The following is a 24,863-nucleotide window of genomic DNA, read 5'->3' as shown; positions in this document are numbered from 1 at the left end:
TGGGTGCCCACTACCATGCCCAGCTAATTTTTTGTATGTTTTTAGTAGAGATGGGGTTTCACTGTGTTGGCCAGGCTGGTCTCAAACTCCTGACCTCAGTGATCTGCCCACCTTGGCCTCCCAAAGTGCTGGGATTATAGGCACGAGCCACAGCACCCAGCCTATGTCCCTCATTTCTAGAGCATATTCTTGTGTTATTTTCCTCCCTCCTATTGTGTGTTCTCCCTCACTAGGTCTCCCACCAGTCACATGCTGAACCTCCTGGATTAATCCTCTTGCTTTCTTACGTTTTCCCCTCCCATTGTCTTATTTCTGCCCGCTTTCTAAGATATGACTTTGATTCCCAAACATTTTCATGAATTTATTAAAAATTCAGCCATTATACTTTTTATTTTCAAGAGCTCTCTTTTTCCATCAAATGTTGCCTGTTTCTTGGATGCAACAGCATCTCTTATTTCCCTGAAGATATTAATTATGAATTATTATTTCTTCAAAGCTTTCTTCCACTTCCTGCTTTCTCTTTGTTTTTATTTCTACTTGTTCAGGTCTCCACCTTTCAAGTTGGGGCTTTTCTGCCGTGTCTGCTCATGGGCTACCGGTCTGTGCTCACACACAAGGCACAGCTCCTCGCTGCCCTCAGTGCACAGGAGGGGCTGCGGAATGGTGGGAATCAGTGTGGAGTGGCTGGATGGGGGATTGCCGGGGTCTCCAAAGAAGTAGACCAACAGGATGTATAGAAGTAGAGAAAGAGATTCACTCCAAGGAACTGGCTGCAGAGGCTTCATGAGTCCACAAACTGCCTGGGGTGGCCAGAAAGCTGGAGACTCAGGAAGGACCTGCAGTTGGAGTCTGAAAGCAGAGTGCTGGAGAATCCTCTCTTGCCTAGGGGTCCAGCATTTTGTTCTAGTCAGACCTTCAACTGTCTGGACAAGGCCCACTCACATCCTATGGGGCAGCTGGCTTCACTCAAAGTCCACCAACTTAAATGTAAATCTCATTCAAAAACGCCCTCAAAGAAACATCCAGAATAATGTCTGACCACATGTCTGGGCACCAGGGATCAGCCAAGTTGACACATAAAATTAACCATCATGGATGGCAGACTAACGTTTTAATGGGGGTTTTCAAATACCTGTACTTATGAAACTTTTATCTGAGCTACTTGTTTCTCCAGAAGTGACTTCAAGTCCCAAGCGGGGTGGAGGTGGCGCTGCCCCTTGGGGTGAAGGAGAGGTGATGGTGCCTGAGGCTGGAGGTGACAGAGAGGCAGTCTCACCCTAGACCATGGACACTCATTCTCTCCCCCCTATTTTTAGTTCTGTGCTTCACTCCAGCTCTCTTCTACATCTGGCTTTCCTGAATCGAAAAGAGCCTAGTCCGTTTTTCCAGACCTAGCTCCTTTTGTCTCCAGCACGAGTTGAAGGATAGGCAGTTCCCTCCCTGTGCTGGGTGTAGGTTCTCACAGAGGTCCAACCACTGCACATGCTCAAAGAAGCCTCTTGTGCCAGAGCGCCACCTAAGCCCATGTGTGGCACTGCCTACTGGGGACATGGCACTTTCCCCTCCTGAGTTCTGGGGTTCTGTGGAACAAACTGACTTGCTTCTTGTGGGCACCCTCCCCCTCGGGCACTGACACCATCTTTCATCCCAGAAGGTCAGCTGTCATTCCTTCATCTGCTTCAGTTTACAGGTTTGCAGCTGGAGCTCCAGATGTCCCCTAGCTTCATCAAAGAACTTTGGTTTCTCTTTTGTTGTTTTTCTGGCTGTTTTGAGATGATTTTCAAGAGAACTGTTTTTATTCTGTCATGAAAGTGGAGTTCCTTTTAAGCGATATTTTAAGAGTTTCTGCATATATTGTTCTGATAGCCTTTCAACGACACCCTCCAGTTGAAACTACTACTTTTACATGACTAAACTACCAGACAATGAGAAATAAGAACCAAATTCTAAGCCCCCAACTCACTCAGCAGACCCTTTCTTGGCCGAGGAAGCCTGAGGCAACCTTGAAACTAAGCTACCAGTCATGACAGGCTAAGAGGTGGGGCTCACCCTGCTCTGCCCCTCCCGTGCTGACCGCATGAGACTTTCTGCCCTAAGGACTAAGCGGAAACCAGCCCTTTCAGCAGACTGCACTGGCAGTGACAACCACCTGACTGCTCCCCCATCTTCTGCGGCTTCAACAACCAAGCAGCCAGCACTTGCCCCTAAGAAGGCGCCAGGGAGGCTCAGGCCAGCCTATGGAGGACACGCAGGGAGGGGTTTTGTTCCTCTGCTTCACCTTTTGACTCAGAGGGCCGAAAACGCTACCCTCAGATCCTGCTCATGCCACCATTTTCTGAACATGGGTCTCAAGGAGCATGAAGCCCAATTGTGCAGACACACACTTCTCTAGCAAATACTCCACGCCTCCTGCAGCTCACCGAACACATACATTCGGCCACCTGGCTTGGCATACGTTCCTGCTCCCTTTCCACTCCCTCAGAATATCTGTTTCTGGCTTCTAGCCCAAGGCTACCATTAGCCATCAGAATGGCCACCCTGCAGGCTGCAACCCAGTATGAGAAACAAAGCCCTCCTTTCCACATTTCTGAACCATCATTCTGCACTGACAACAGCCACGAACCATGCATCAGGGAAGAGATGCAGGCAGCTTCCCTGCAGGCTCCACCACACCACTGCCTAAGAATCTTGAAAGAAAACCTGGCTCAATCTCTAAGTCAAGTACTTACTACATAGTGTTCCACGTTCTTCACTTTAAAAACAGATCAATGGAAAATTTTATGATTTATATTCCTCCCAAGGAAGTCCCTAATATACAGCAAAATCGGCCTAAACACATGAACGACATTGGCGTGGTTCTTACATTACTATGTTCCCCTAAGGGAATTAGCATTAAAAAAAAAAGTTGCCGCCAGGCGTGATGGCGGACACCTGTAATCCCAGTTACTTGGGGGACTGAGGCAGGAGAATTGCTTGAACCTGGGAGATGCAATTTGCAGTGAGCTGAGATTGTGCCACTGCAATCTGAGACCCTGTCTCACCAAAAAAAAAAAAAGTTCCTGAACCACTGTTAAAACATTTTTCTGGGAAAATACAGAATACACTATGATAGTTAATTTTATGTGTCAAATTAAACATGGCGTCTGGGTGTGTCTCAAAGGGTGTTTCCAGATGAGATTAGCATTGAACAGTGGACTCAGTCAGGCAGATGGCCATCCCCAAAGTGGGTGCGCCTCATCCAGTCCATCCAAGGCCTGAAAGGACCAAAGGTAGAGAAAGAAAACATCTGCTCCTTCCTGCCTGCTGGCTTCAACCAGGGCAACAGTCTCCTCCTGCCCTTGGACTGGGATTTGGCTCCCCTGGGGCTCGGTCTTCTGACTCGGAGTGGAGTTACAGCCCCAGCATCCCCGGGTCTCAGGCCTGTAGATGACAGATCGTGGGGCTTCTGGGCCTCCATAGTTGCACGAGCCAATTCCTATAAGAAATCCCATCTCAAATATAGTATTTATCTCCTATTGGTTGTTTCTCTGGAGAACCCTAACACATATACAAAATCTAACTGTTCAAAATAACAGTGCCATTTTTAAATGAGATATGGAATTCTGGTTACTTTGAAAGCATGTACCTGCATCATGAAGAAAATTCACATGCCTGTAATCCCAGCACTTTGGGAGGCTGAAGCGGATGGATCATCAGAGGCCAGGAGTTCAAGACCAGCCTGGCCAACATGCCGAAACCCCATCTCTACTAAAAATACAAAAATTAGCCAGGTGTGGTGTTGCATGCCTGTAATCCCAGCTACTCAGGAGGCTAAGGCAGGAGAATGGCTTGAACCCAGGAGGCAGAGGTTGCAGTGAGCTGAGAAGGCGCCACTGCACTCCACCCTGGGCAACAAAGCAAGACTCCGTCTCAAAAAAAAAAAGAAAAAAAGGCCGGGCGTGGTGGCTCACGCCTGTAATTCCAGCACTTTGGGAGGCCGAGACGGGCGGATCACGAGGTCAGGAGATCGAGACCATCCTGGCTAACACGGTGAAACCCCGTCTCTACTAAAACTACAAAAAAAAAAAAAAAAAAATTAGCCAGGCTTGGTGGCGGGCGCCTGTAGTCCCAGTTCCACGGGAGGCTGAGGCAGGAGAATGGCGTGAACCCAGGGGGCGGAGCTTGAAGTGAGCCAAGATCGCGCCACTGCACTCCAGCCTGGGCGACAAAGCGAGACTCCGTCTCAAAACAAAAAAAAAAAAAGTAAATTCAGAAAACGAACTATATGCATATATGCATGTTTTACTTTCTACAACAATAAAGAAAGACAAATAATACCTAGAAAAAGTTTTAATCCTGTGTAGACATGAATTTCCTAGTTTCCTTTAGTGAGTGAGGACATGATATAGTAGATTAGACATAAAAAGAATCTGAAGTAAAATTTAAAAAAGTAATATATAGGTTTTCCAGTCTAAGATATCTAAATTCTAATCCACATCCTTTGACTTACTAGTTTTGTAGTTTTGTAGAATAAAGAAAGCTTAATTTAAAAGAAGAAGAAAGGAGAAGGAGGGGAGGTGGAGGGAGAAGGTGGGGAGGGAACAGTGGGCAGGACAGAGGGTAGAGGAGGGGGGGGGGGGGAGGAGGGGGAGGAGGAGGAGGAGGAGGAGGAGGAGGAGGAGGAGGAGGAGGAGGAGGAGGAGGAGGAGGTGGTGGCAGAGGCGGTTTTATGCCTTGCAGGGAAGAGAACATAGGCCACAGGCTAGGCTGAAGTCCTAGGCTTATGCTCAAGCCAAACACAGCCTGAAGCAATGTTTAGTGTGGGGTCTCTACTGGCCTGATAGAAGAGTCAGTACTTAATAGGTGTCAGGGATGACTGAGAGACAAAATCATAACCACAGCAACAAACTCATCAAAAATATAGAAGACAACTGACAGCAAGCGAGGTTATCAGGACGTGACAAAGTCACTGCCTCAGTTGGGTTCTGCAGGCCCTGTTGCTCCCTGAAGATTTTTCCCCATTAAGAGTTCCTACTGGAATCAGCAGGAGGACAAGCACAGAAGAAAAGGGTGGACAAGCCAGGCACGGTGGCTCATGCTTGTAATCCTAGCACTTTCGGAGGCCGAGGTGGGTGGATCACGAGGTCAGGAGTTCGAGACCAGCATGGCCAATATGGTGAAACCCCGTCTCTACTAAAAATACAAAAATTAGCTGGAGGTGGTGGTGTGCGCTTCTAGTCCCAGCTGCTTGGGAGGCTGAGGCAGGAGAATCGCTTGAACCCGGGAGATGGAGGTTGTAGTGAGCCGAGATCGCGCCTCTGCACTCCAGCCTGGGCGAGAGAGTGAGACTCCATCTCAAAAAAAAAAAAAAAAGTGTGGGGAAGAGATAACTAATCTGCTCTAAGACTCCATACCAAATGTACTCAGGAACTCACTGGACTCTTAGAAATCCACTGCCTGTGGTTTATAAGGCAGAGTTACGCATCTGCGATTCAAAGTAGGGTATTTCAATCCAGCCTGCAGGATTGTTTGTATGCAGGATTCATTTCCCATTTCATGTTTGATCAAATATACTGTAGTGTGTAAGAGAATTCTTACCTACCTGCATTAACATGTAGTAGATTCCAGCCATGCCATGGGCTGCTCCAACGTACTGCTTCCGGTGCCACTGGTACAGCAGTGGGCAGCGCTCCGTTTTTCTTTCTTCCCTTGACAAAGTCTTACCCGACTCAATAATAGCATTGACTACCTACAGAGAGAACGAGACCAATATAAATCTAAAACTGTATATGTACCCTGCTGTAGTTCAATTAACAGTATGTCATATATATATATGACATATATATAGAGAGAGGCAGAAAACTTAACCTAAAAGTCTTTAAGTAGTTAGCAGCTAACATACTTATATTTCTTTTATAAATTAATAAATGCAGGCAGAAAGAAATCAGGAGCCAATGTTAGAGTAGGAAAAGATAGTAAGTCTAAGAAATAAAAAATTCTTTGTATAAAAAGTCAACCAAAAATCTAGAAAAACGTCTTATAAAAACTGTTTTGGATTTCTTAGTTGCTCCGTAGCTGCAGTGCTTTTCCCAAAAGAGCAGCACATACACCTATCAGAAAAGGCTGGAGGAACTGGCTTTATTTATGAAAGACTAATGATATGAGGTCTGCTCTGGCATGAAGGATTTCAGCTAGATCAAAAGCATAGCATGTCTGGAATGACGGTTTCCTCACGTCTATCTCCTCTCATCCTTTTTGGGAAAGTATTCCAAGTTTTAGCTGGGCATCTGGCCCCCTAGTTACAGACAGCTGAACACAGACACTTGATGAAGTTCTGGCACTGGGATGGGAGCAGAAGTAAAGTGGGCAACTTGGAAACCAAGTCCCTAACAAGGAAGCTGTGTCACCTCCACCTCCTCTTTCCCCTTCATAGGTTGAGGGGCTAAACTAGCTTTGGTCCTGCAAATAAGGGTATGCCCCTAGGATAAGGCAGAATGAGACATAAGAAGTTGGTCCCCACTCGTACCAGCCTGAAATGCTTACCAGCTCAGACATCTCATGAAAGATAAATAAACATTCTAACTCTCTAAAGCCGCTGTTGTTTAGCTCCAGTAAAAACAGATGAATTAATAAAAGATGAAAGAGAGTAAGGTTTTTTTTGTTAATGTTCCTAGAAAAAAATAGGGGCTATTTCTTACTTTTGATGAGTACTTAAAAAAGTACTTCTTAAGAAATACTTCAGTATTTCTTACTTTAAAAAGTAATGCTACCTAGAAACAGAGTCCAGCTATTAATACGACTCAATACTAGCAAACAGGTTTGAATGGTAGAGATGCCCATAGTTGCCCATATCCCACAGTACCTCTTTAATAGCTGACTCACACACGGTGCCTGGACCTATCTCCGTGTTCAGGTACAGTAAAGCATACAGATAACCTGCCCGTCCATAAAGCAGCTCATCAGGAAGGTCTGATTCTTGGCAGACAACCGCTCTCTGGAGTTGCAAAAGTCTAACCAATAAGAAAAATTAATTTTTTCCCAGAGGAATTCTAAAGTACTTCTTCCTGAAACACTAAACCTGTTGCTTTAGGAATTACCTGTTATTTATTTTAAATTTAAAACTATGATTTTTAAAAATATTCCCAAATCCAGAACACAACAAAAATGTCTCCAGTTCACTAGTCTCCTTTTGAATGTCAAAATTAAAAATAAAACATCTTTCTGTTAATCTCTACATCTATTTTAAACCATAAAATTTTATTTTGAAATCCAGAAGTAAAAGAAAGTGATTTAAAATTTAAATAAAAATGGTGCTGCAAGCCAGGCGCGGTGGCTCATGCCTATAATCCCAGCACTTTGGGAGGCTGAGGCAGGTGGATCACCTGAGGTCAGGAGTTCAAGACCAGCCTGACTAACATGGTGAAATCCCATCTCTACTAAAAATACAAAATTAGCTGGGTGTGGTGGCACATGCCTGTAATCCCAGCTACTTTGGTGGCTGAGGCAGGAGAATCCCTTGAACCCAGGAGGCAGAGGTTGCAGTGAGCTGAGATCGCACCATTGCATTCTAGCCTGGGCAACAAGATTGAAATTCCATCTCAAAAAAAAAAAAAAAAAAAAAATGGTACTGCAATGTCACCAATGCTTGGGAATTAGATTGTCGTTCTCTCTTTATTTTTTTCTTTCTTTTTCTTTAGAGACAGGGTCTTGCTCTGTTGCCCAGGCTGGTGTACAGTGGCAGGATGGTGGCTCACCGCAGCCTTGAACTCCTGAGCTCAAGTGATCCTCCTGCCTCAGCCTCCCAAGTTAATGGAACTACAAGCGCATGCCGCCATACCCAGCGTCACCCTGTCTTTCAACAAACATTAACTGACTAGCACGTGCCAGATACTCTACCAGACCCTAGGAATGAGCCGTGATTTCTGCTTCTTCAAGAAAGACTATAAACCAATAGGTGCAATAAAAGCTTACATTCCCTAATTGTTCCATCATTAGCATATCTAATCAGTTACTTAAGGGTTGAACCTAAGATCGGTTTAGTTATTATGGTGAATCTAAAGCATGTAAGCTAATTTTCATGCATTGAAGAAAACTAAAAATTGCTTAGGAAAGATGGTTAAAATCAAGAAATATATTTATTTTTCCCAAAATTAAGGCACACACATGCTTGCATAAAAAGAGGGCATACGATCCCACCACTATGCTCAAGATTAACAGTTTGGCACGATCTGTTTACAGCAATGGATGAAATTAAAAACAGTTTCCCTTTTGAATCTTTCTACAGCAAGAGCTTTCACTGGGAATTGGGAGAAAATGTTTCCAGTTCTAAAACTCACTTTGTGATGCATTCCTGGGATTCACAGTCACTTCTGAGTTTGTGGTAAATCACAGCTCCAACAGCCAGAGGCCCGGCATCCCCACAGAGGAAGGTGACCCTCCGGCCATTCAGATTCCGAAGTGTTCTTTTTACGTAATCCAGGGATCGGAGCAGGTAGGTTTGGTCACATGTGACCCGGTACAACTGCAGGTACAAAAGGGCTATGCCTGGAATAATTTCCCACCCCAAAAGAAAAGCATTATTATCTTTTCCTTTTATCTTCAGGACATTATTTGTAATTACATGAAATACCTTCTACATAAATCTATGTTTCCAAAGGGGTGACACCAAAACAATACATATCATACATTTCTTTTGTTTGTTTGTTTGTTTTTTGTTTGTTTGAGACAGAGTCTTGCTCTGTCACCCAGGCTGGAGTGCAGTGGTGCAATCTCGGCTCACTGTAAGCTCCGCCTTCCGGGTTCACGCCATTCTCCTGACTCAGCCTCCTGAGTAGCCAGGACTACAGGTGCCCGCCACCACATCTGGCCAATTTTTTTGTACTTTTAGTAGAGACGGGGTTTCACTGTGTTAGCCAGGATGGTCTCAATCTCTTGACCTCATGATCTGCCCGCCTTGGCCTCCCAAAGTGCTGGGATTACAGGCATGAGCCACTGCACCCGGCCCCCATATCATACATTTCTGTAAGATGAATAAACAAAACAAAACCAAGACAGAGAAATTAGGGAGGAAAGAACAGAAACCAAGTTTGTACATGTTAGCTTGGTGCTTGTCCTGGCATAGTGATGTAATACCTCTTATTCACAGACAAGAGAAGATACATCACTTCCTACTCATCCTCAGTTAATTTTCATTCATTCCAAAGTTGCATTCATTCTTCCTTGTAGATCCTAACATGGATCCTCTTCTTTTTACTTCTCATAAAATCATTTCTCTTATGTTATCCCAAGTGATTGCTTTTCTGAACTTTATACTCTCTTCCTTTTTTTTCCTATTGTTCCCAATTTTTCTTTTTTTTTTTTTTTTTTCCTGAGACGGAGTCTCGTTCTGTCACCCAGGCTGGAGTACAGTGGCCTGATCTCCGCTCACTGCAAGCTCCGCCTCCCAGGTTCACGCCATTCTCCCGCCTCAGCCTCCTGAATAGCTGGGACTACAGGCGCCCACCACCACGCCCGGCTAGTTTTTTGTAATTTTAGTAGAGATGGGATTTTACTGTGTTAGCCAGGATGGTCTCAATCTCCTGACCTCGTGATCCGCCGGCCTCAGCCTCCCAAAGTGCTGGGATTACAGGCGTAAGCCACAGTGCCCGGCCTATTTTTCCCAGTTTTTCAATGTTCTTTAGTGAACAACCCTACAACTGACCAACCAACTGGTGAGTGAACTCGCCATTTCTGGAGCAGCCACACAGTACAGAGTAAGGCGACCAGTACAAAGGGCGTGTGTGTTCATCACCCACCAACCTTTCCATTTTGGATAAAGAACAGACTCAGATCTTCAAATGAATCCGAGAATCTCCAGAGAACGGCCTATATGGCTTCTTAAAGAAGCATGTTCGTATATCTGGGTTTGAGAAGACAATATGACAGCTAAGTTAAAAAAAAAAAAAGAATCAGCATAAATATGTATTTACTAAAGTCTTTTATAGGAACAAGTATTGGCAGACATGACATGCTGGTGAAAAGGCCAAATGAAACATTTCTTTCATGTTTAAGTTGAGGTTCTTCAATATTCTAGTCTTTGTCTAATATCCTACTCTGATTTTTATTATTTTTCATTTTGCTTTTTTTTTTTTTTTTTTTTTTGAGACACAGTCTCACTCTGTTGCCCAGGCTGGAGTGCCTTCCCCTGAACCTACAAGAAGCATGAGGGGAGTTTTCCCTGATGTTCACCATGAAGATCTGGTGGAGCTCCTAGAGGTAAAGTTCACAAAAGTGTGAGAGCCCGCTATGACTGGGTGTCCATCGAGTTTTTAAGTCTCTCTGGCTGGTCCACACTTAGCCCCCGTAATTCATCATCAAAGTTTCGGTCAACAACAAACTGTATACGCACAGTCCCATAAGATCATAATCATAATACCATATTTTTACAGTACCTTTTCTATATCTAGCTATGTTTAGATACAAAAACACCATTATGTTACAATTGCTACAGTATTCAGTGCAGCAATGCTGTCCAGCTTTGCGGCCTAGGAGCAACAGGCTATATCATAGAGCATAGAGGTGTAGTTGGCTACACAATCTAGGTATGTGTGAGCACCTCTATGATGTCTGCACAATGAAACTGCCCAGTGATGTGTTTCTCAGAACTCATCCATGATGTGAAGCGATGCACGACTGTAGTTCTCGGCATTCACCTGTTTCGCCAGTTTTTGGTGCAGCTGTTTGCCCCTTTGACCTCACTTCTCTGATGGAGCTAAGAAGAGCTGCTGAGTTTTCACTCTGTTAAGCTTTTTACTTGCTAGGATGCATTGGTGACTTGTAAACTCCTTAAACGCTAGACTGGAAAACTGAAGTGTCTCTTTAATTTATCTTGCTTTTCCTTTGCATTTTTTCCTTGATAGTTTCATTTAGTCACTTATTTATTAAGCAAACATTTATTACACCCTTCCTAGACACGAGGACACTTTGCCCCCATGCTCTCTGTGGGGTCAGCTCTTTCTTTGGCTCCTTGCGCTTTGGTCTCATTTCTGAAATGATTTTTTATCTTTTCCTTAAATTTCTTTTCTTGGTCTGTCAATTCTTATTTCACGTGCTCTTACCGTCTAGCCATCTCTGCTCTGAGTGTCTTTACCTCTGCGTTGTGAACTCACTGCTTAACTAAGTTACAAAATGAATGCTGAAAGTACCACCAATTTTTCTCCACTTTGTAGTGACATCTTCCTGGTGTGGTTTTCTCCCTCCATTGAGAAATTTTTATTTTTATTTTTCTTCCTTATATTATGGATAAAATAATTATATTTTTTTCTTAAAATTTAATTTTTCTATATCAACTATTAATAGGACAAATCCCTGGAAGGGGAAAATGGTTAGGGTAGCTTTCCCAACTTTTATCCCAACGGTGTCCTCTTGCTAAGTGATGAACAGTGTATGGAATACACGAGGAGTCTGGTGGCCAGATCTCCTGACTCTCAAACCCTTCCTTGTATCAGGAGTGCCCATTGCTGCTGCTTCCTTCCTTCTCTACACCATCAGCGGGGGCCAGCAAGAATGCCGCTCCACCTTGCAAGCTAAACCTGCTTCTCTGCAAGCCATGCCTGTTCTACAGCTCTCCAACCCCATTCCCTGTGCACTTTCCACACATTTATTCCCAGCTTCTCCTGGCACTGTCTTCCCACTTTGCACTCGGATGTGCCCACAGAAGTTCCCACTGAGGCTGTGGCCCACCCTGCCTGGAATAGCTATTTGTTGTTTCTGGGAGGGTGGGTGGGGTCGGGGTGATTCGGCCATGCCTGGACCCTGGGCTTTCTCGCCTGCACACCATGGCTCTCCACACTCATTCTGGATGCTGCTTGTTTTTACCCAACATGACTCGTGTATTTTCTGTCTCAAAGTTTTGCTAAAGGGATAAGTTGTGGGTGCTTCATTCATTCTTCTTCTTCTTTTGTTGAGACAGGGTCTCACTCTGTCACCCAGGCTGGAGTGCAGCAGTGCACTCATGGCTCACTGCAGCCTCGACCTCCTGGGCTTGAGCCATCCTCCTGCCTCAGCCTCCTGAGTAGTTGGGACTACGGGTGTTTACCACTGTGCCCAGCTAATTTTAGAGATGGGGTCTTGTTATGTTGCCCAGGCTAGTCTCAAACTCCTGGCCTCAAACCATCCACCCACCTCCATCTCCCAAAGTGCTGGGATTACAGGTGTTCGTCACTGTGCCCAGCCGCCTTCTTATATTGTACACACAATTTAGGGAGGTATGGGTCTAGGTGGATTCCATACATCTACCTGAACCTCTAAACCCTATTAATTTAAATCACTGAAACAAAATAGTTCCATGATGATTCCCAAAGACAGCAACAGCTAGGGATTTTTTAAGCAATACTGATTTCTGGAACCCACCTCTAGAGTTCCTAATGTAACTGTTCTGGGCTGGAGGCTGAGAACTGTAGTTTCTTACAAAGCTCTCTTGGTAATTGTGATGCACGGCCAGTTTAGAACCTAACAATCAGGGGTTTAGAAACCCTTTTTCAACAAGCAAAAAAGTTGTAAGTAAAAGATTTTTAGGGGAAACCTGTGCGACTAATAGCTATGCTATTTTCCTTCCAAAATATCCTTATTCTTTGTATTTTACTTCAGGTTAACCACAATTATCTAATTTTATTACATTTAAGACATCTTTGGCCCTGTAAGTGAACTGGCTCCATGTCTGTCTGGGTTCATAAGTTTGAAGTTTGACATATGTAATGTCACTATGTAAATGCTGCATGCATAACAGGCAAATAAGCATCACAAAAATGAATGCAAATATAAATACAAAAACAATGTTCATAAAAATGAATGTAAATATAAACACAAACACAATATTATCAGGGCCCCATGTTTGGTTCATGGTGGCTCTAATATGTATACCTCTGTCTATGCTGGGTTTTTTTTTTTTTTGTTTTTTTGTTTGTTTGTTTCTTTCTTTTTGAGACAGGGTCTCACTCCTATTGCCCAGATGTGTAATGATGTGATCTCAGCTCACTACAACCTCCACCTCTGTGCTCAAACAATTCTACTGCTTCAGCCTTCCCAATAGCTGGGACTATAGGCACATGCCACCACGCCCAGCTAATTTTTGTATTTTTAGTAGAGACAGCTTTTGCCATGTTGCCCAGGCTAGTCTCAAACTCCTGACCTCAAGTGATCTGCCATCTTTGGTCTCCCAAAGTGCTTTGGATTACAGGCTTGAGCCACTGCAGCTGGCCTATGCTGTTTATTAATTAAGCTATAAGAATTCAGCAAGAAATCACTCTAAATGTGTATATAAATTGTCATTAGGAATTTAGTCAGACTTCAGTCTAATCCCTGAGAACAAGGTCATCTTTTATATCCTTCATATTCTTTGTATTCCCTAAATAATTATTAGAATGTTCTGAATACCGGGTAAAATAACAAGAATGCAAAGATTAGTTAAGGCAAGTTAATTTTTTAATTACATTTTTTGATGTGAAGTATATTATTGGTTGTTTAACTGTTATCATTAAAATAAAAATAAAACATTTATGTGCACAAATGAGTCAAATAAGTACAGGCAGTAGGGTAGATAGTTTATATCACAGAACAGAGAGACCACTCACCACAGCCTGTCACAATGACCAGAGCAGCAAAGAATCCTTTAAAACCGACCCTAGGGCAAGTTTGCTCTTAATAATTACACATTTTCATAGACAGCTATATATTAGGTTAAATAAATGATGTTATTAAAAAAAGACACACTAGATATTAAAGTTCAAACTTCAGGGAGAAAGCATTTCTTTAGAAATAAAATTCCAAATCATCTCATCATTGAAGACATAGAGCAAGACTTCAATTAAAAGGTATAAAATCAGCCAAGCATGGTGGCTCACACCTGTAATCCCAGCACTTTGGGAGGCTGAGGCAGGAGGGTCGCTTGAGCCCAGGAATTTGAGACCAGCCTCGGCAACATAGTGAGACTCTGTCTTTACAAAATAATAAAAAAATTAGCCAGGTGTGGTGGCACGTGCCTGTGGTCCCAGCTACATGGGAGGCTGAGGCAGGAGGATAGTTTGAGCCCAGGAGGTCAAGGCTGAAGAGAGCTGTGATTGTACCACTGTACTCTAGCCCGGGCCACAGAGTGAGACTCTGTCTCAAAAAAAAAAAAAAAGTATAAAATCTTTATAATTTTATTTTCTTTTGTTTTTGAGACGGAGTCTCACTCTGTGGCCCAGGCTAGAGTGCACTGGCACGATCTTGGCTCACTGCAACCTCCGCTTCCCGGGTTCAAGCAATTCTCCTGCCTCAGCCTCCCAAGTAGCTGGGATTACAGGCGCCCGACACCACACCCGGCTAATTTTTGTATTTTTAGTAGAGACGGGGTTTCACCATGTTGGTCAAGCTAGTCTCGAACTCCTGACCTCAGGTGATCCACCTGCCTCGGCTTCCCAAAGTTCTGAGATTACAGGCACCAGCCACTGTGCCTGGCCAAATCTTTACCATTTTAAAAGAGAAGAAAATTTCAAAGTCAAGTCTTACATCTCATAATCTAAGAATAAAATGTATCAGTCTCACCTGTCCAGCCAGTATAAGCAGAGCAGTCATGGGGATCAGCTGTCTTCAGCCCTTCTTCCATTTGCTGCAGAAGATCTTTAATTTTGGTCTGGATCCGTCTTATTAAATTATGAATGATCTGAGATCCAAAAGAAGAGATAACTTTAACTGCACAAGAATGGGACAATGTTGTGATAAACACTTTAAAGTCTAAATTGTACAAATATAACAGACAGCAGTTACTTTCCTTGGACCATCTCAGTGTATCGTTGGTTGGAGTCCATCTTGGTTTTTATAAGGTTACGTTTTTTTAAATGAGATAATACCCTATTTAGACTATAACTCATAAGTAGAATCACAAAAAACAACTAGCAGAAATCAAAGAATTTAAAAAAAAACAGAAAAGAAAAAAATGGATGGATTTAACTACACAAACATTTCAACTTCTGTAAGATAAAGAACAAAAGAAAGATGGTTTAAAAGTTAATGACAAAGGGGAAATACATGGAATATAAGATATAAATCAATAATAAACATAATACATAACTAGACCCCAAATTATTAACATCCTCATACAAAAGAAAAAACAAATGATAAGCATACATAAAACAAGTTCGATCACTCAGTGATTAATGAAATGCAAATAAAAACAAGTACTATGGATTTATCAGATTAAAAAATAGTATTATATAAAAAGAATTAAGTCCCAAGACTAAGAGCAAACAAAACAGGTATTCTTATTCACTGCTGGCAGTCTTTCCCAAGAGAAATATGCAATATTCTTCAATAATGTAGCTGACAGTGTTGTTAAGATCTTTCCTACCTTTGCTGTTTTTTTTTTTTTTTTTTTGCACGACAGTTTCGCTCTGTCACTCAGGCTGGAGTGCAGTGGTGTGATCTCAGCTCACTGCAACCTCCGCCTCCTGGGTTCAAGCGATTCTTCTGCCTCAGCCTCTTAAGTAGCTGGGACTATAGGCGCTTGCCACCACGCCTGGCTAATTTTTGTATTTTTAGGAGAGATGGGGTGAGACAGAGTTTTGCTCGTCGCTCAGACTGGAGTGCAATGGTAAGATCTTGGCTCACTGCAATCTCTGCCTCCTGGGTTCAAGTGATTCTCCTGCCTCGGCCACCTGAGTAGCTGGGATTACAAGCACCCGTCACCACACCCGACTAATTTTTGTATTTTTAGTAGAGATGGAGTTTCACCATGTTGGCCAGGCTGGTCTTAAACACCTGACCTCAAGTGATCCACCCACCTCCCAAAGTGCTGGGATTATAGGAATGAGCCACCGTGCCTGGCCCACCTCTGCTGATTTTTAAAAATCTACTTGCTCTATCAATTAGTCAGAAACCTCCCATTATGACCATGGAATTGTTTATTTCTCCCTTTAACTCTCTCTCTCTTTTTGCTTTCATACATTTTGAAGTTCTGTTATTAGGCATAGACAAATTAATGACTAGTATGTCTTCCTGACAAACTGACTCATTTTCATAATGAAATGTCCTTCTGTGAGATTGTAAAGAAAATACTTGTGGGTTCTGCACAATTAAGGCTTTGAGGGCAAATTCTACTGAAATTTGGTATTCTGGACTAAAAGTAAACCTTAGGAACTAAGGTGTGCAGAGAGTGAACCCCAGAGAGGTTTCCTCAACCCTGGATGTGCGTGTTTACATTTCAAAGTGCATGAGGCCCCAAAACCAGGAGACATTTCTGACTTGTAAAACTGAAGACAATGGGCTCATCTTTTCCATACAGATATTTATGTACATTCTGAAAAGATTAAAGAAAGATGCTGCTAATGAGACTCTCAGAAAGGGAAGGGGAGACAATTGCCTTTCCCCTTTTATAAAAAGCACAGAAAATTTACTTTCCTTCTTTCCTTATCTACAATACAGGCTTTGCCAATGAAGGCCATCATACCCTACCTGCACTGCATTGTACCACAGATAAGAACTGGGACCTGGGAACTGCCCACTGGTTATTTGTGGTCAGGTAAATAGGAAGAAATTCCTGATTCAAAAACCTTTTGCTATAGTCAGGACAAAATTAATTAACATAAGTATCAAAACCCTCTTTACCTGCTCGACCTAAGAGCTATTTTATGGGACATTTTACACATAGTCACTAAGTTTTCAGATGCCCACTGCTTGCTTACTTGGCCATCCATTCACTTTCAACTTTTGTCTTGATATTTAAAGTCGATCTCTTGTGTAGCACACAGTTAGGTTTTCGTTAATTTATCCTGATAGTCTTAGAGTCCCTCAGCGGAAATGAGCAGAACCCTCTTCATTGGCAGGATGCCCTAAGAGAAAGTGCGGTTCCGTCAGCCCTGGGTGGCACCTTTTCCAGTCCCACTGTGGGACAAACCCCATCTGTTCCTGCAGACTCACCTCTAGGCTGTATTTTTTAAAAACTAGAACGAATTCAACCCCCAGATCCTCAAAAACAAACATCTAACTTTCTTGTGTAACACAGCATGGCTCCTATGCAGAAAAACATAAAATTTGCTTCCTTAGTCTTTTATAAGCAAAAGCAGAATAAGGAGGACACGGCAAAAAAAAAAAAAAAAAAAAAAAAAAAAAAGAAAGAGAGAAAGAATAGAAAAGAAAGACAAAGAAAAACAGAAACAAGAGGCAGAGGCAGAGGCAGGCTCAACTGTTGGCTGTTGTAAAGCCCCCAGCCCCCTCCAGGTTTCCCTAAGGATACTCCTCCAAATGACTGCTACCAGTGGAGACGGCCAAGCTACCCAAAGGCAAACTGCCCCCAGTGAGATACATGGGAAAAGCCCCACCCAACTTGTGCCCTCTGCTATCAGGGGAACCCACCCCCAATATTTCAATGTAGGTTCTATTTTCCCTAAGTGTTGGCCAGTCTGAGAAATAAAGAGAAAGAGTACAAAGAGAGGAATTTTACAGCTGGGCCTCTGGGGATGACATCACATATCGGTAGGACTGTGATGCCCACCTGAGCTGCAAAAACAGCAGGTTTTTATTAAGGACTTCAAAAGGGGAGGGGGTGGACGAACAGGGAGTAGGTAACAAAGATCACATGCTTCAAAGGGCAAAAAAGGAGAACAAAGATCACATGCTTCTGAGGCCCTTCATAAGGCAAAGGGCAAAGCAAAGATCACAAGGCAAAGGGCGAAATCAAAAACTCCTGAGAAGGGTCTATGTTCAGTTGTGCACGTATTATCTTGATAAACATCTTAAACAACAGAAAACAGGGTTTGAGAGCAGAGTACTGGTCTGACCTCAAATTCACCAGGGTGAGGTTTTTTTCTCCCACCTGATAAGCCTGAGGGTACTGCAGGAGACCAGGGCATATTTCAGTCCTTATCTCAACCACATACGACAGACACTCCCAGAGCGGCCGTTTATAGATGAAGGTCTTAATTATTAATATTCCTTGCTAGGAAAAGAATTCAGTGATATCTTCCCTATTTGCATGTCCGTTTATAGGCTCTCAGCAAGAGGAAAGAGGAAAAATATGGCTCTATTCTGCCCAACCCTGCAGGCAGTCAGACCTTATGGTTGTCTTCCCTTGTTCCCTGAAAATCGCTATTATTCTGTTCTTTTTCAAGGGGCACTGATTTCATATTGTTCAAATACACATTTTACAATCAATTTGTACAACAGTGGTCCTGAGGTGACGTACATTCTCAGCTTATGAAGATAACAGGATTAAGAGATTAAAGACAGGCATAAGAAATTATAAGAGTATTATTTGGGAACTGATAAATATCCATGAAATCTTCACAATTTATGTTCTTCTGCCCCAGCTCCAGCTGGTCCCTCCGTTTGGGGCCCCTGACTTCTGTCAGAAGCTCAGCCACTGGAAATGAGGCCTGAGGACCAAAGGGCTCCCAGGACGGAATTCCAGCCCCTGAAAGTCTTGAGCTGAAGGGGCTCCCTGCTCCAGTTGAAAATAGCTCACCTTAAGTGGTGACTTGAGAAGGTGGGAAAAATTCATCTCATACCATGTAGGTCCAGGGTGTCAAGGCTCTCCCTGGCTGATGGAGATAAAGGATAAACCAAAGTAGTAAAGGGGCTGGCCCCACACCTTGCAATAACTGGCTGGCTCACAAGCCCTCCTGTAAAGCTTAACTCCTCTCCATTCCTTTTTTTTTTTTTTTTTTTTTTTTAAACACAGTCTCTCTCTCTTGCCCAGGCTGGAATGCAGTGGCACCATCTTGGCTCACTGCAGCCTCTGCCTCACTGCAGCCTCTGCCTCCAGGGTTCAAGTTATTCTCGTGCCTCAGCCTCCCTAGTAGCTGGGATTACAGGCATGTACCACCACACCTAGCTAATTTTTGTATTTTTAGTAGAGACAGGATTTTACCATGTTTGCCAGCCTGGTCTCAAACTCATGGCCTCAAGTGATCCACCTGCCTCTGCCTCCCAAAGTGCTAGGATTACAAATACGAACCACAGTGCCCAGCCCATTCCTTTCTTCTCTTTTCCTCTTTTTCTGTTCAATCCAGCAGTCCAGCCTTAAAATGGAAAAAGTCTCTAACATCCTAACCCCTGATTTTGTCATTTTCTTTAAAACTCCAGCTGATTACATATTATGGCCCATTTTTGTGAACATTTTAAACTAATGGGCAAGCTACAAGAGAAATTCCGAGCTCAAATGGTTAACCTGCAATGTAGAGTTATGTAAAGTCTTCTAAAGCTCTCTTCCCCTCTTTTTTCCTAACTACTTTAAATCTGCTGTTACTAAGTTGCTGGTGCTAAGACTCATTATTTATGGTGTAACTAATATGTAAACACTGAAAACTCATTTAAAGTTAAAAAGAAAAGGAAAAGAGGTATTTTTAGTAAGGAAGGGTATAAAAAGAAATTTTATAGAAGAAAAAATCTTGTATGATAAATTACTATGTTAAAGTAAGGTTATAAAAAGGATGTTTAGAACAAGTCAAAGTCCAATATGTCGTAAATGGTCTGTGTAAGTCATGAAAAGGTTAATGAAGGAGAATTTATGAAAGGAAATTTGCATGTAATTAAGTTGGTATAATTTGAAAAAATTATTTAGTATAGTCTTTCTAACATTAATTCTCTATGTTAAAACAAGGTTTTTTTAAGGTGTTACTCTGCTCTTAATAAAACTGCACAAAGTTTTACTCAGAATTTTATAAAAGTTTCTTTAAAAAAAAAAAATCTTCAGAAGCATATCTCAGAAGTTCAACGTTTGCTGCGTCCCAGTTTGCTGTGTTCCACTGCATTCAGCTTTTTCTCCCCTGGAGGAGGCATAGGATAGTAACTCTCTTCTGCAGTCTTTGTCAGCTTCTGTAACTTTTTCTTCCAGTTCTGTTATTGTGGCCTAACGCTAAAATGTTTCATCTTGAAGGTCAACATTAACCAATGTTTTCCTCTAACATAATTTAATTCTGTACTCCTCTAACATAATTTAATTCTGTACTCCTGGATTTTCTTGATATTTATCTAAATTCTCAAAGTAATCAAAAATGTCTCACACTGTTCCTATGAGTCATGTGTTCCCAGCCTATATCCCAGGCTATACTCATAGCCTCCTAACCCTAAACACACTCTTCCTATGTCTAATTAAATTCAAACATGTTTTCATCAAGGTTAACTTCCAGGTTAACTAAATGGACACCCATCAGAAAAGTCACACTGTAAAAGGTTTTTCTTTGCCTTTTTGGTAACTGGTTTTAAAAAGTACCCAAACTTTTATCTTCTAGAGTTCATGAGTTTCACCTTCAAATGATGCTGCAAATGGCATAGCAATCTCTCCCCAATAATGCCTGCTACCTTTACGAATTTCCCTGGGATTCAGATGAACACCAGTTTCACCCTACCATAATCCCCCTCTCTAACAAGTCCCTTCCTCCAGCAAGGTCCAATATCCCACGTTCCACAACCCAAAACAATAACCCACATAACTTCTCGACCAACTAACAATCCTAGGTAGGGCCAGCTCTATGACCTGGTCAGCAGGAAGCAGTTGGAAGATGGTACCTTCACCCACATGCCAAAGACCTGTCATTGTTGCTCTGTCGTGGGGGAAATGTGGAGTCCTAGTTGGGGAAAAGAAATCAGACACTGGTGGGAGCAGTGGGAAGCAAAAAGAACCAGATAAGCTAAAGTCTGTTTTTCTTCAGGGTCCAGAACACGTAGCCCTCCTGTGCCCAACTTATGACCAGACACCTACAAGTTAGCTCACTGCAGCCTTGGTGTTACTGGTACTGCACAAAGCTCTCCAGCACACATCACAGCACCATTCTATAAATTCAATCTCCAGCAAGTCTTTGTTTCCTTACAGTCAGCTTCTCTTCCACTGGCCTGCCTGTTGCCTCCTTGCAACATCTTTTCCTTCTTTCTCTAATAAATCTGCCTTTCTGTACTCACAACTGTCTTGGTAAATTCTTGCACCCCCACACCACCAGCCCAGACAGTCGCCACTCACCCATGACAGTTTCCATCAGGTATCACCTCTGTTGCTTTTTTTTCAGATGGGGTTTCACTCCTGTCACCCAGGCTGGAGTGCGATGGCATGATCCTGGCTCACTGCAACCTCTGCCTCACAGGGTCAAGCGATTCTCCTGCCTCAGCCTCCCAAGTAACTGGGACTACAGGTGTGCACCATTACGCCTGGCTAAGTTTTGTATTTTTTGTAGAGACAGGGTTTTGCTATGGTGCCCAGGCTGGTCTCAAACTCCTCGGTTCAAGAAATCCTCCCACCTCTGCCCCGCAAAGTGCTGGGATTACAGGCGTGAGTCATCGTGCCCAGCCTGCCGTAACAAACTATTTTACGTGGTGGTGGTGATGGTGGTAAGTGTTTTAATCTTAAAATGTCTTAATTTGCCTTCATTCTTGAAGGATATTTTCACTGAAAAAAAAAAATTCTGGATAATGGTTTCTTTCAGGACTTTCATGTTATTTCATTCTCCTCTGTCTCCATGATTTCTAATGAGAAATCAGCCGTCAGTGAAATTCCCTGTATATAATGTGTTGTTTTCCTCTGCTCCTATCAAGATGTGCTCTTTACCTTTGTCTTGATTTGGCCTTCTTTGTGTTTATTCCTCTCGGTGTTTTGAGGCGCATCCTACATCTACAAATTTCTATCTTTCATTGAATGTGTAAAATCCTAAACCATTATTTCTTCAAATACTTTTTCTGTCCCACTCTTCCTCTGCTTCCCTTCTACGATTCCAATTACCAACAGCTGGACGGTTTGATGTAATTTAACAGGTCCGTAAAACTCTGCCTTTCTTTTTCCCTTCATTCTTTTTTTTCTATTTTGCACACTGGATAATTTCTATTGATCTATTTTCAAGTTTACAAATTACTAATTCTCTTTCCTCTGTCTTGAAACCACCCCCTGCAAAAATTGTAACAGTGAGAAAATCATGACAGTGAAAGAGATCTGACCTAAGAGACTCTATCTTGCTTCTAACCTCCAAGCTGTCCTTGTTCATTCCTGGGTGTTGGCTGAACTAACTTTGAGAGGAATTTATTTTATTTTATATATGTGTATACACACACACACACACACACACACACATATATATATATATATAGAGAGAGAGAGAGAGAGATGGAGTCTCACTCTCTTGCCCAGGACGGAGTGCAATGGCACTATCTGGGCTCACTGTAAACTCTGCCTCCCAGGTTCAAGTGATTCTCCTGCCTCAGCCTCCCCAGTAGCTGGAATTACAGGCATGTGCCACTATTATAGGAGTTATTAAGAAATTATTAGGCTGGGCACGGTGGCTCATGCCTGTAATCCCAGCACTTTGGGAGGCCGAGGTGGGCGGATCAGGAGGTCAAGAGATCGAGACCACGCTGGCCAACATGGTGAAACCCCGTCTCTACTAAAAATACAAAAAGTAGCTGGGCGTGGTGGCGGGTGCCTGTAGTCCCAGCTACTCAGGAGGCTGAGGCAGGAGAATGGTGGGAACCCAGGAGGCAGAGGTTGCAATGAGCCGTGATTGCGCCACTGCACTCCAGCCTGGGTGACAGAGTAAGACTCCATCTCAAAAAAAAAAAAAAAAAAAAAAAAAAAAAAAAAAGAAATTATTTTAGGCAGATAGAGAGCATAAAAGGTCCTTGGTAAAGTTTTTTTTTCTTGTAATAAAAGCAACTCCAGAAACGTTTCTTTTCTAGCAGAAAAACAGCTTGAAGGGCCAGGCTGGCAAGTATTGATATGATAACGTGGATTAAAACTAGGTCTGCCCAACCTGGCCACTCCCAGGTATCTCCACCTGTGCAGGACATCATAGTGGCTCACACTGCATATTAAAATGCTAGGATGGGAGGGTCAATTATTTCGAGGGCTACGTGAATGACATACCTAGTCAAATCAATCCCCTGGGCCCTAAGTAAATCAGACACTGCCTCCTTTAGCCTCCCAATATAACTGACCATTCCTCCTCACCCACCACACATGGGGTTTCCTCTCTCTGCTTGCAGCCCCCCTCCCTCTGTCTCTGTAAGGAAGAGCGTCTTCCTTCTTTCTTGCCTATTAAACTCTCTACTCCTTAAAACCACTCCACATGTGTCCGTGTCATTTTATCTACATCAGCGAGAAATAAAGGACCCTGGTGTTCCTCCAGTCATCAGAGCTGTATCACCACCATGTCCCACTAATTTTTTGTATTTTTAGTAGAGACAGGGTTTTGCCATGTTGGCCAGGCTGGTCTGGAATTCCCGACCTCAAGTGATCCGCCCACCTCGGCCTCCCAAAGTGCTGGGATTACAGGCATCAGCCACTGTGCTGGCCAAGAGGAATTTAATTTACGGTTTAACTTTGAAACAAAGATAACAGCCCTTTCCCAAAACAAACTCCCTTCTTGCCTGGGGACCAGAATGCCTTTGTAAAACTAACAAATTAGCCACAACATTAGAAATTATGGTGTCGGAGTCATGAACCAGAGGCCACAAGATTCCAAACCTCCCCAATTGCTCCTCAGGATAACATCACTACTGTAAAACCTAAGAATGGTGCTCAAGATATATTTTCAGACCCTGCATTCTGCATTCTGATGCACCAGCTGGTGCCATCCAGACTGGTAATCGGGCTCAACCGGTTCTGTGATCCCACCCAGGAACAGAAGACAAGAAGAAGAACCCACTGTGACCCCCTAAGATTTCATCTAGGATCCGACCAATCAGCACTCCCACTCCCTTGCCCCCACCCACCAAATTATCCTTTAAAAACCCCAGTCCAGGTTTTCAGGGAGACTGGCTTGAGTAAAAAACTCCGGTCACCAGTTCAGCTGGCTTTGTGTGAATTACACTTTGCGTTGTGATTCCCGTCTTGATAAGGCAGCTCTGTGTGGGCAGCGGGCAAGCAGAACTCACAGGGCACTGACAGTCTTCTCATTCCCCTGCTAAGGCCATGCAGTAACTTTTAACTGTCATACACTGTATTTATCAGTTCTAAAATACCCATGAGACTCTTTTTTTAATGGTTTTTACTTCCCTACTGAGATTTCCTCATTTTTCATGAATTGAAAGCATATTTTGTTTTATTTCATGGAGGAGAGTTACAGTAGTCAGTTTAAAATCGTTGCATACTAGTTTCACTACCTGGTTCTTTTCAGGATTGGACCCAGTTAATGTTCTTTTCTTTTGAAAATGTGTCTTTTATGTAGAAAAGCAGAATATGCCACCTCGAAATCATGCATTTTTGACATAAGGATGAATTTGAGTTGAAGACAACTGAGAAGTAGACGTCAGAATAGCTCTCTCCCCTCCCCCACCTGCCTAAAAGCAGGACTTAAAAACTGTGTCCCTCCTTCGCTCCCAACCAGGGAAGAAATCTTTGGAAGGCATCAGCCTGAAGAAGGCACCACAGAATTCTACATTACAAACCCCATTTGTTTGCCATTCTATGATTTGCATCCCAGACACTAAAAGTCCCTGTCCTTTGTCTTGTCACTGCTCTAAAAACGCACTGCTCTTCGCTGAAGATGAGATATAAGCTGGGTTTCTAAGCCATCTCTGTGAGATTCACTCATTCCCTGGGTACGTCCTACGTGCATATGAAATACACACATTAAAACACTCATTTGTTTTTCTCTTCTTAATTTGTCTTTTATTACAGGGGTCTGTCCCAGCTAAGAACTCCGAGGGGTAAAAGGAAAAACAATTTTTCTCTCTTACACTATGATCCTGGTTCTACACAGAGCAGGTAACTTTGCCCTGCATCTGGAATATTAATTTGTACACTGTTTTCTTGCTTGTATTGAATTGCAAATTATGTTTCTGGGGCAGCAGCTCTCCTCTCAATTCTTAGCTTTAGTCTTTAGCTAAGCTTCTTTGTGTCTGTTCCAGACATGGGTTGTTCAGAATTTGATTGGATATATACACAGACAAGA

General features: G+C 42.9%; 2 protein-coding genes across 3 annotated transcripts in view; one reads left to right on the top strand and one right to left on the bottom strand.

Annotated features, from left to right (window-relative positions):
* The window catches only part of SEC61G (SEC61 translocon subunit gamma), a 679,333-nt gene that overhangs the window by 16,673 nt on the left and 637,797 nt on the right, over positions 1 to 24,863 (top strand). The window lies entirely within an intron of this gene.
* The window catches only part of LANCL2 (LanC like glutathione S-transferase 2), a 66,253-nt gene that overhangs the window by 25,133 nt on the left and 16,257 nt on the right, over positions 1 to 24,863 (bottom strand). For both annotated transcript variants that reach the window (XM_050783499.1, XM_050783500.1), the window contains exons 2-5: positions 14,542 to 14,659; positions 8,316 to 8,523; positions 6,842 to 6,989; positions 5,582 to 5,728 (exon numbers count right to left, since the gene is read on the bottom strand). In XM_050783499.1, coding sequence (XP_050639456.1) covers positions 5,582 to 5,728; positions 6,842 to 6,989; positions 8,316 to 8,523; positions 14,542 to 14,659 — 621 coding nt within the window. The remainder of the gene's footprint in view (positions 1 to 5,581; positions 5,729 to 6,841; positions 6,990 to 8,315; positions 8,524 to 14,541; positions 14,660 to 24,863) is intronic.

Source organism: Macaca thibetana, chromosome 3 (genome assembly GCF_024542745.1).
Source record: "Macaca thibetana thibetana isolate TM-01 chromosome 3, ASM2454274v1, whole genome shotgun sequence".
Taxonomy (NCBI): domain Eukaryota; kingdom Metazoa; phylum Chordata; class Mammalia; order Primates; family Cercopithecidae; genus Macaca; species Macaca thibetana.
Note: the sequence above shows the minus strand (reverse complement) of the source record. Positions and strands in the feature narration are given on the sequence as shown.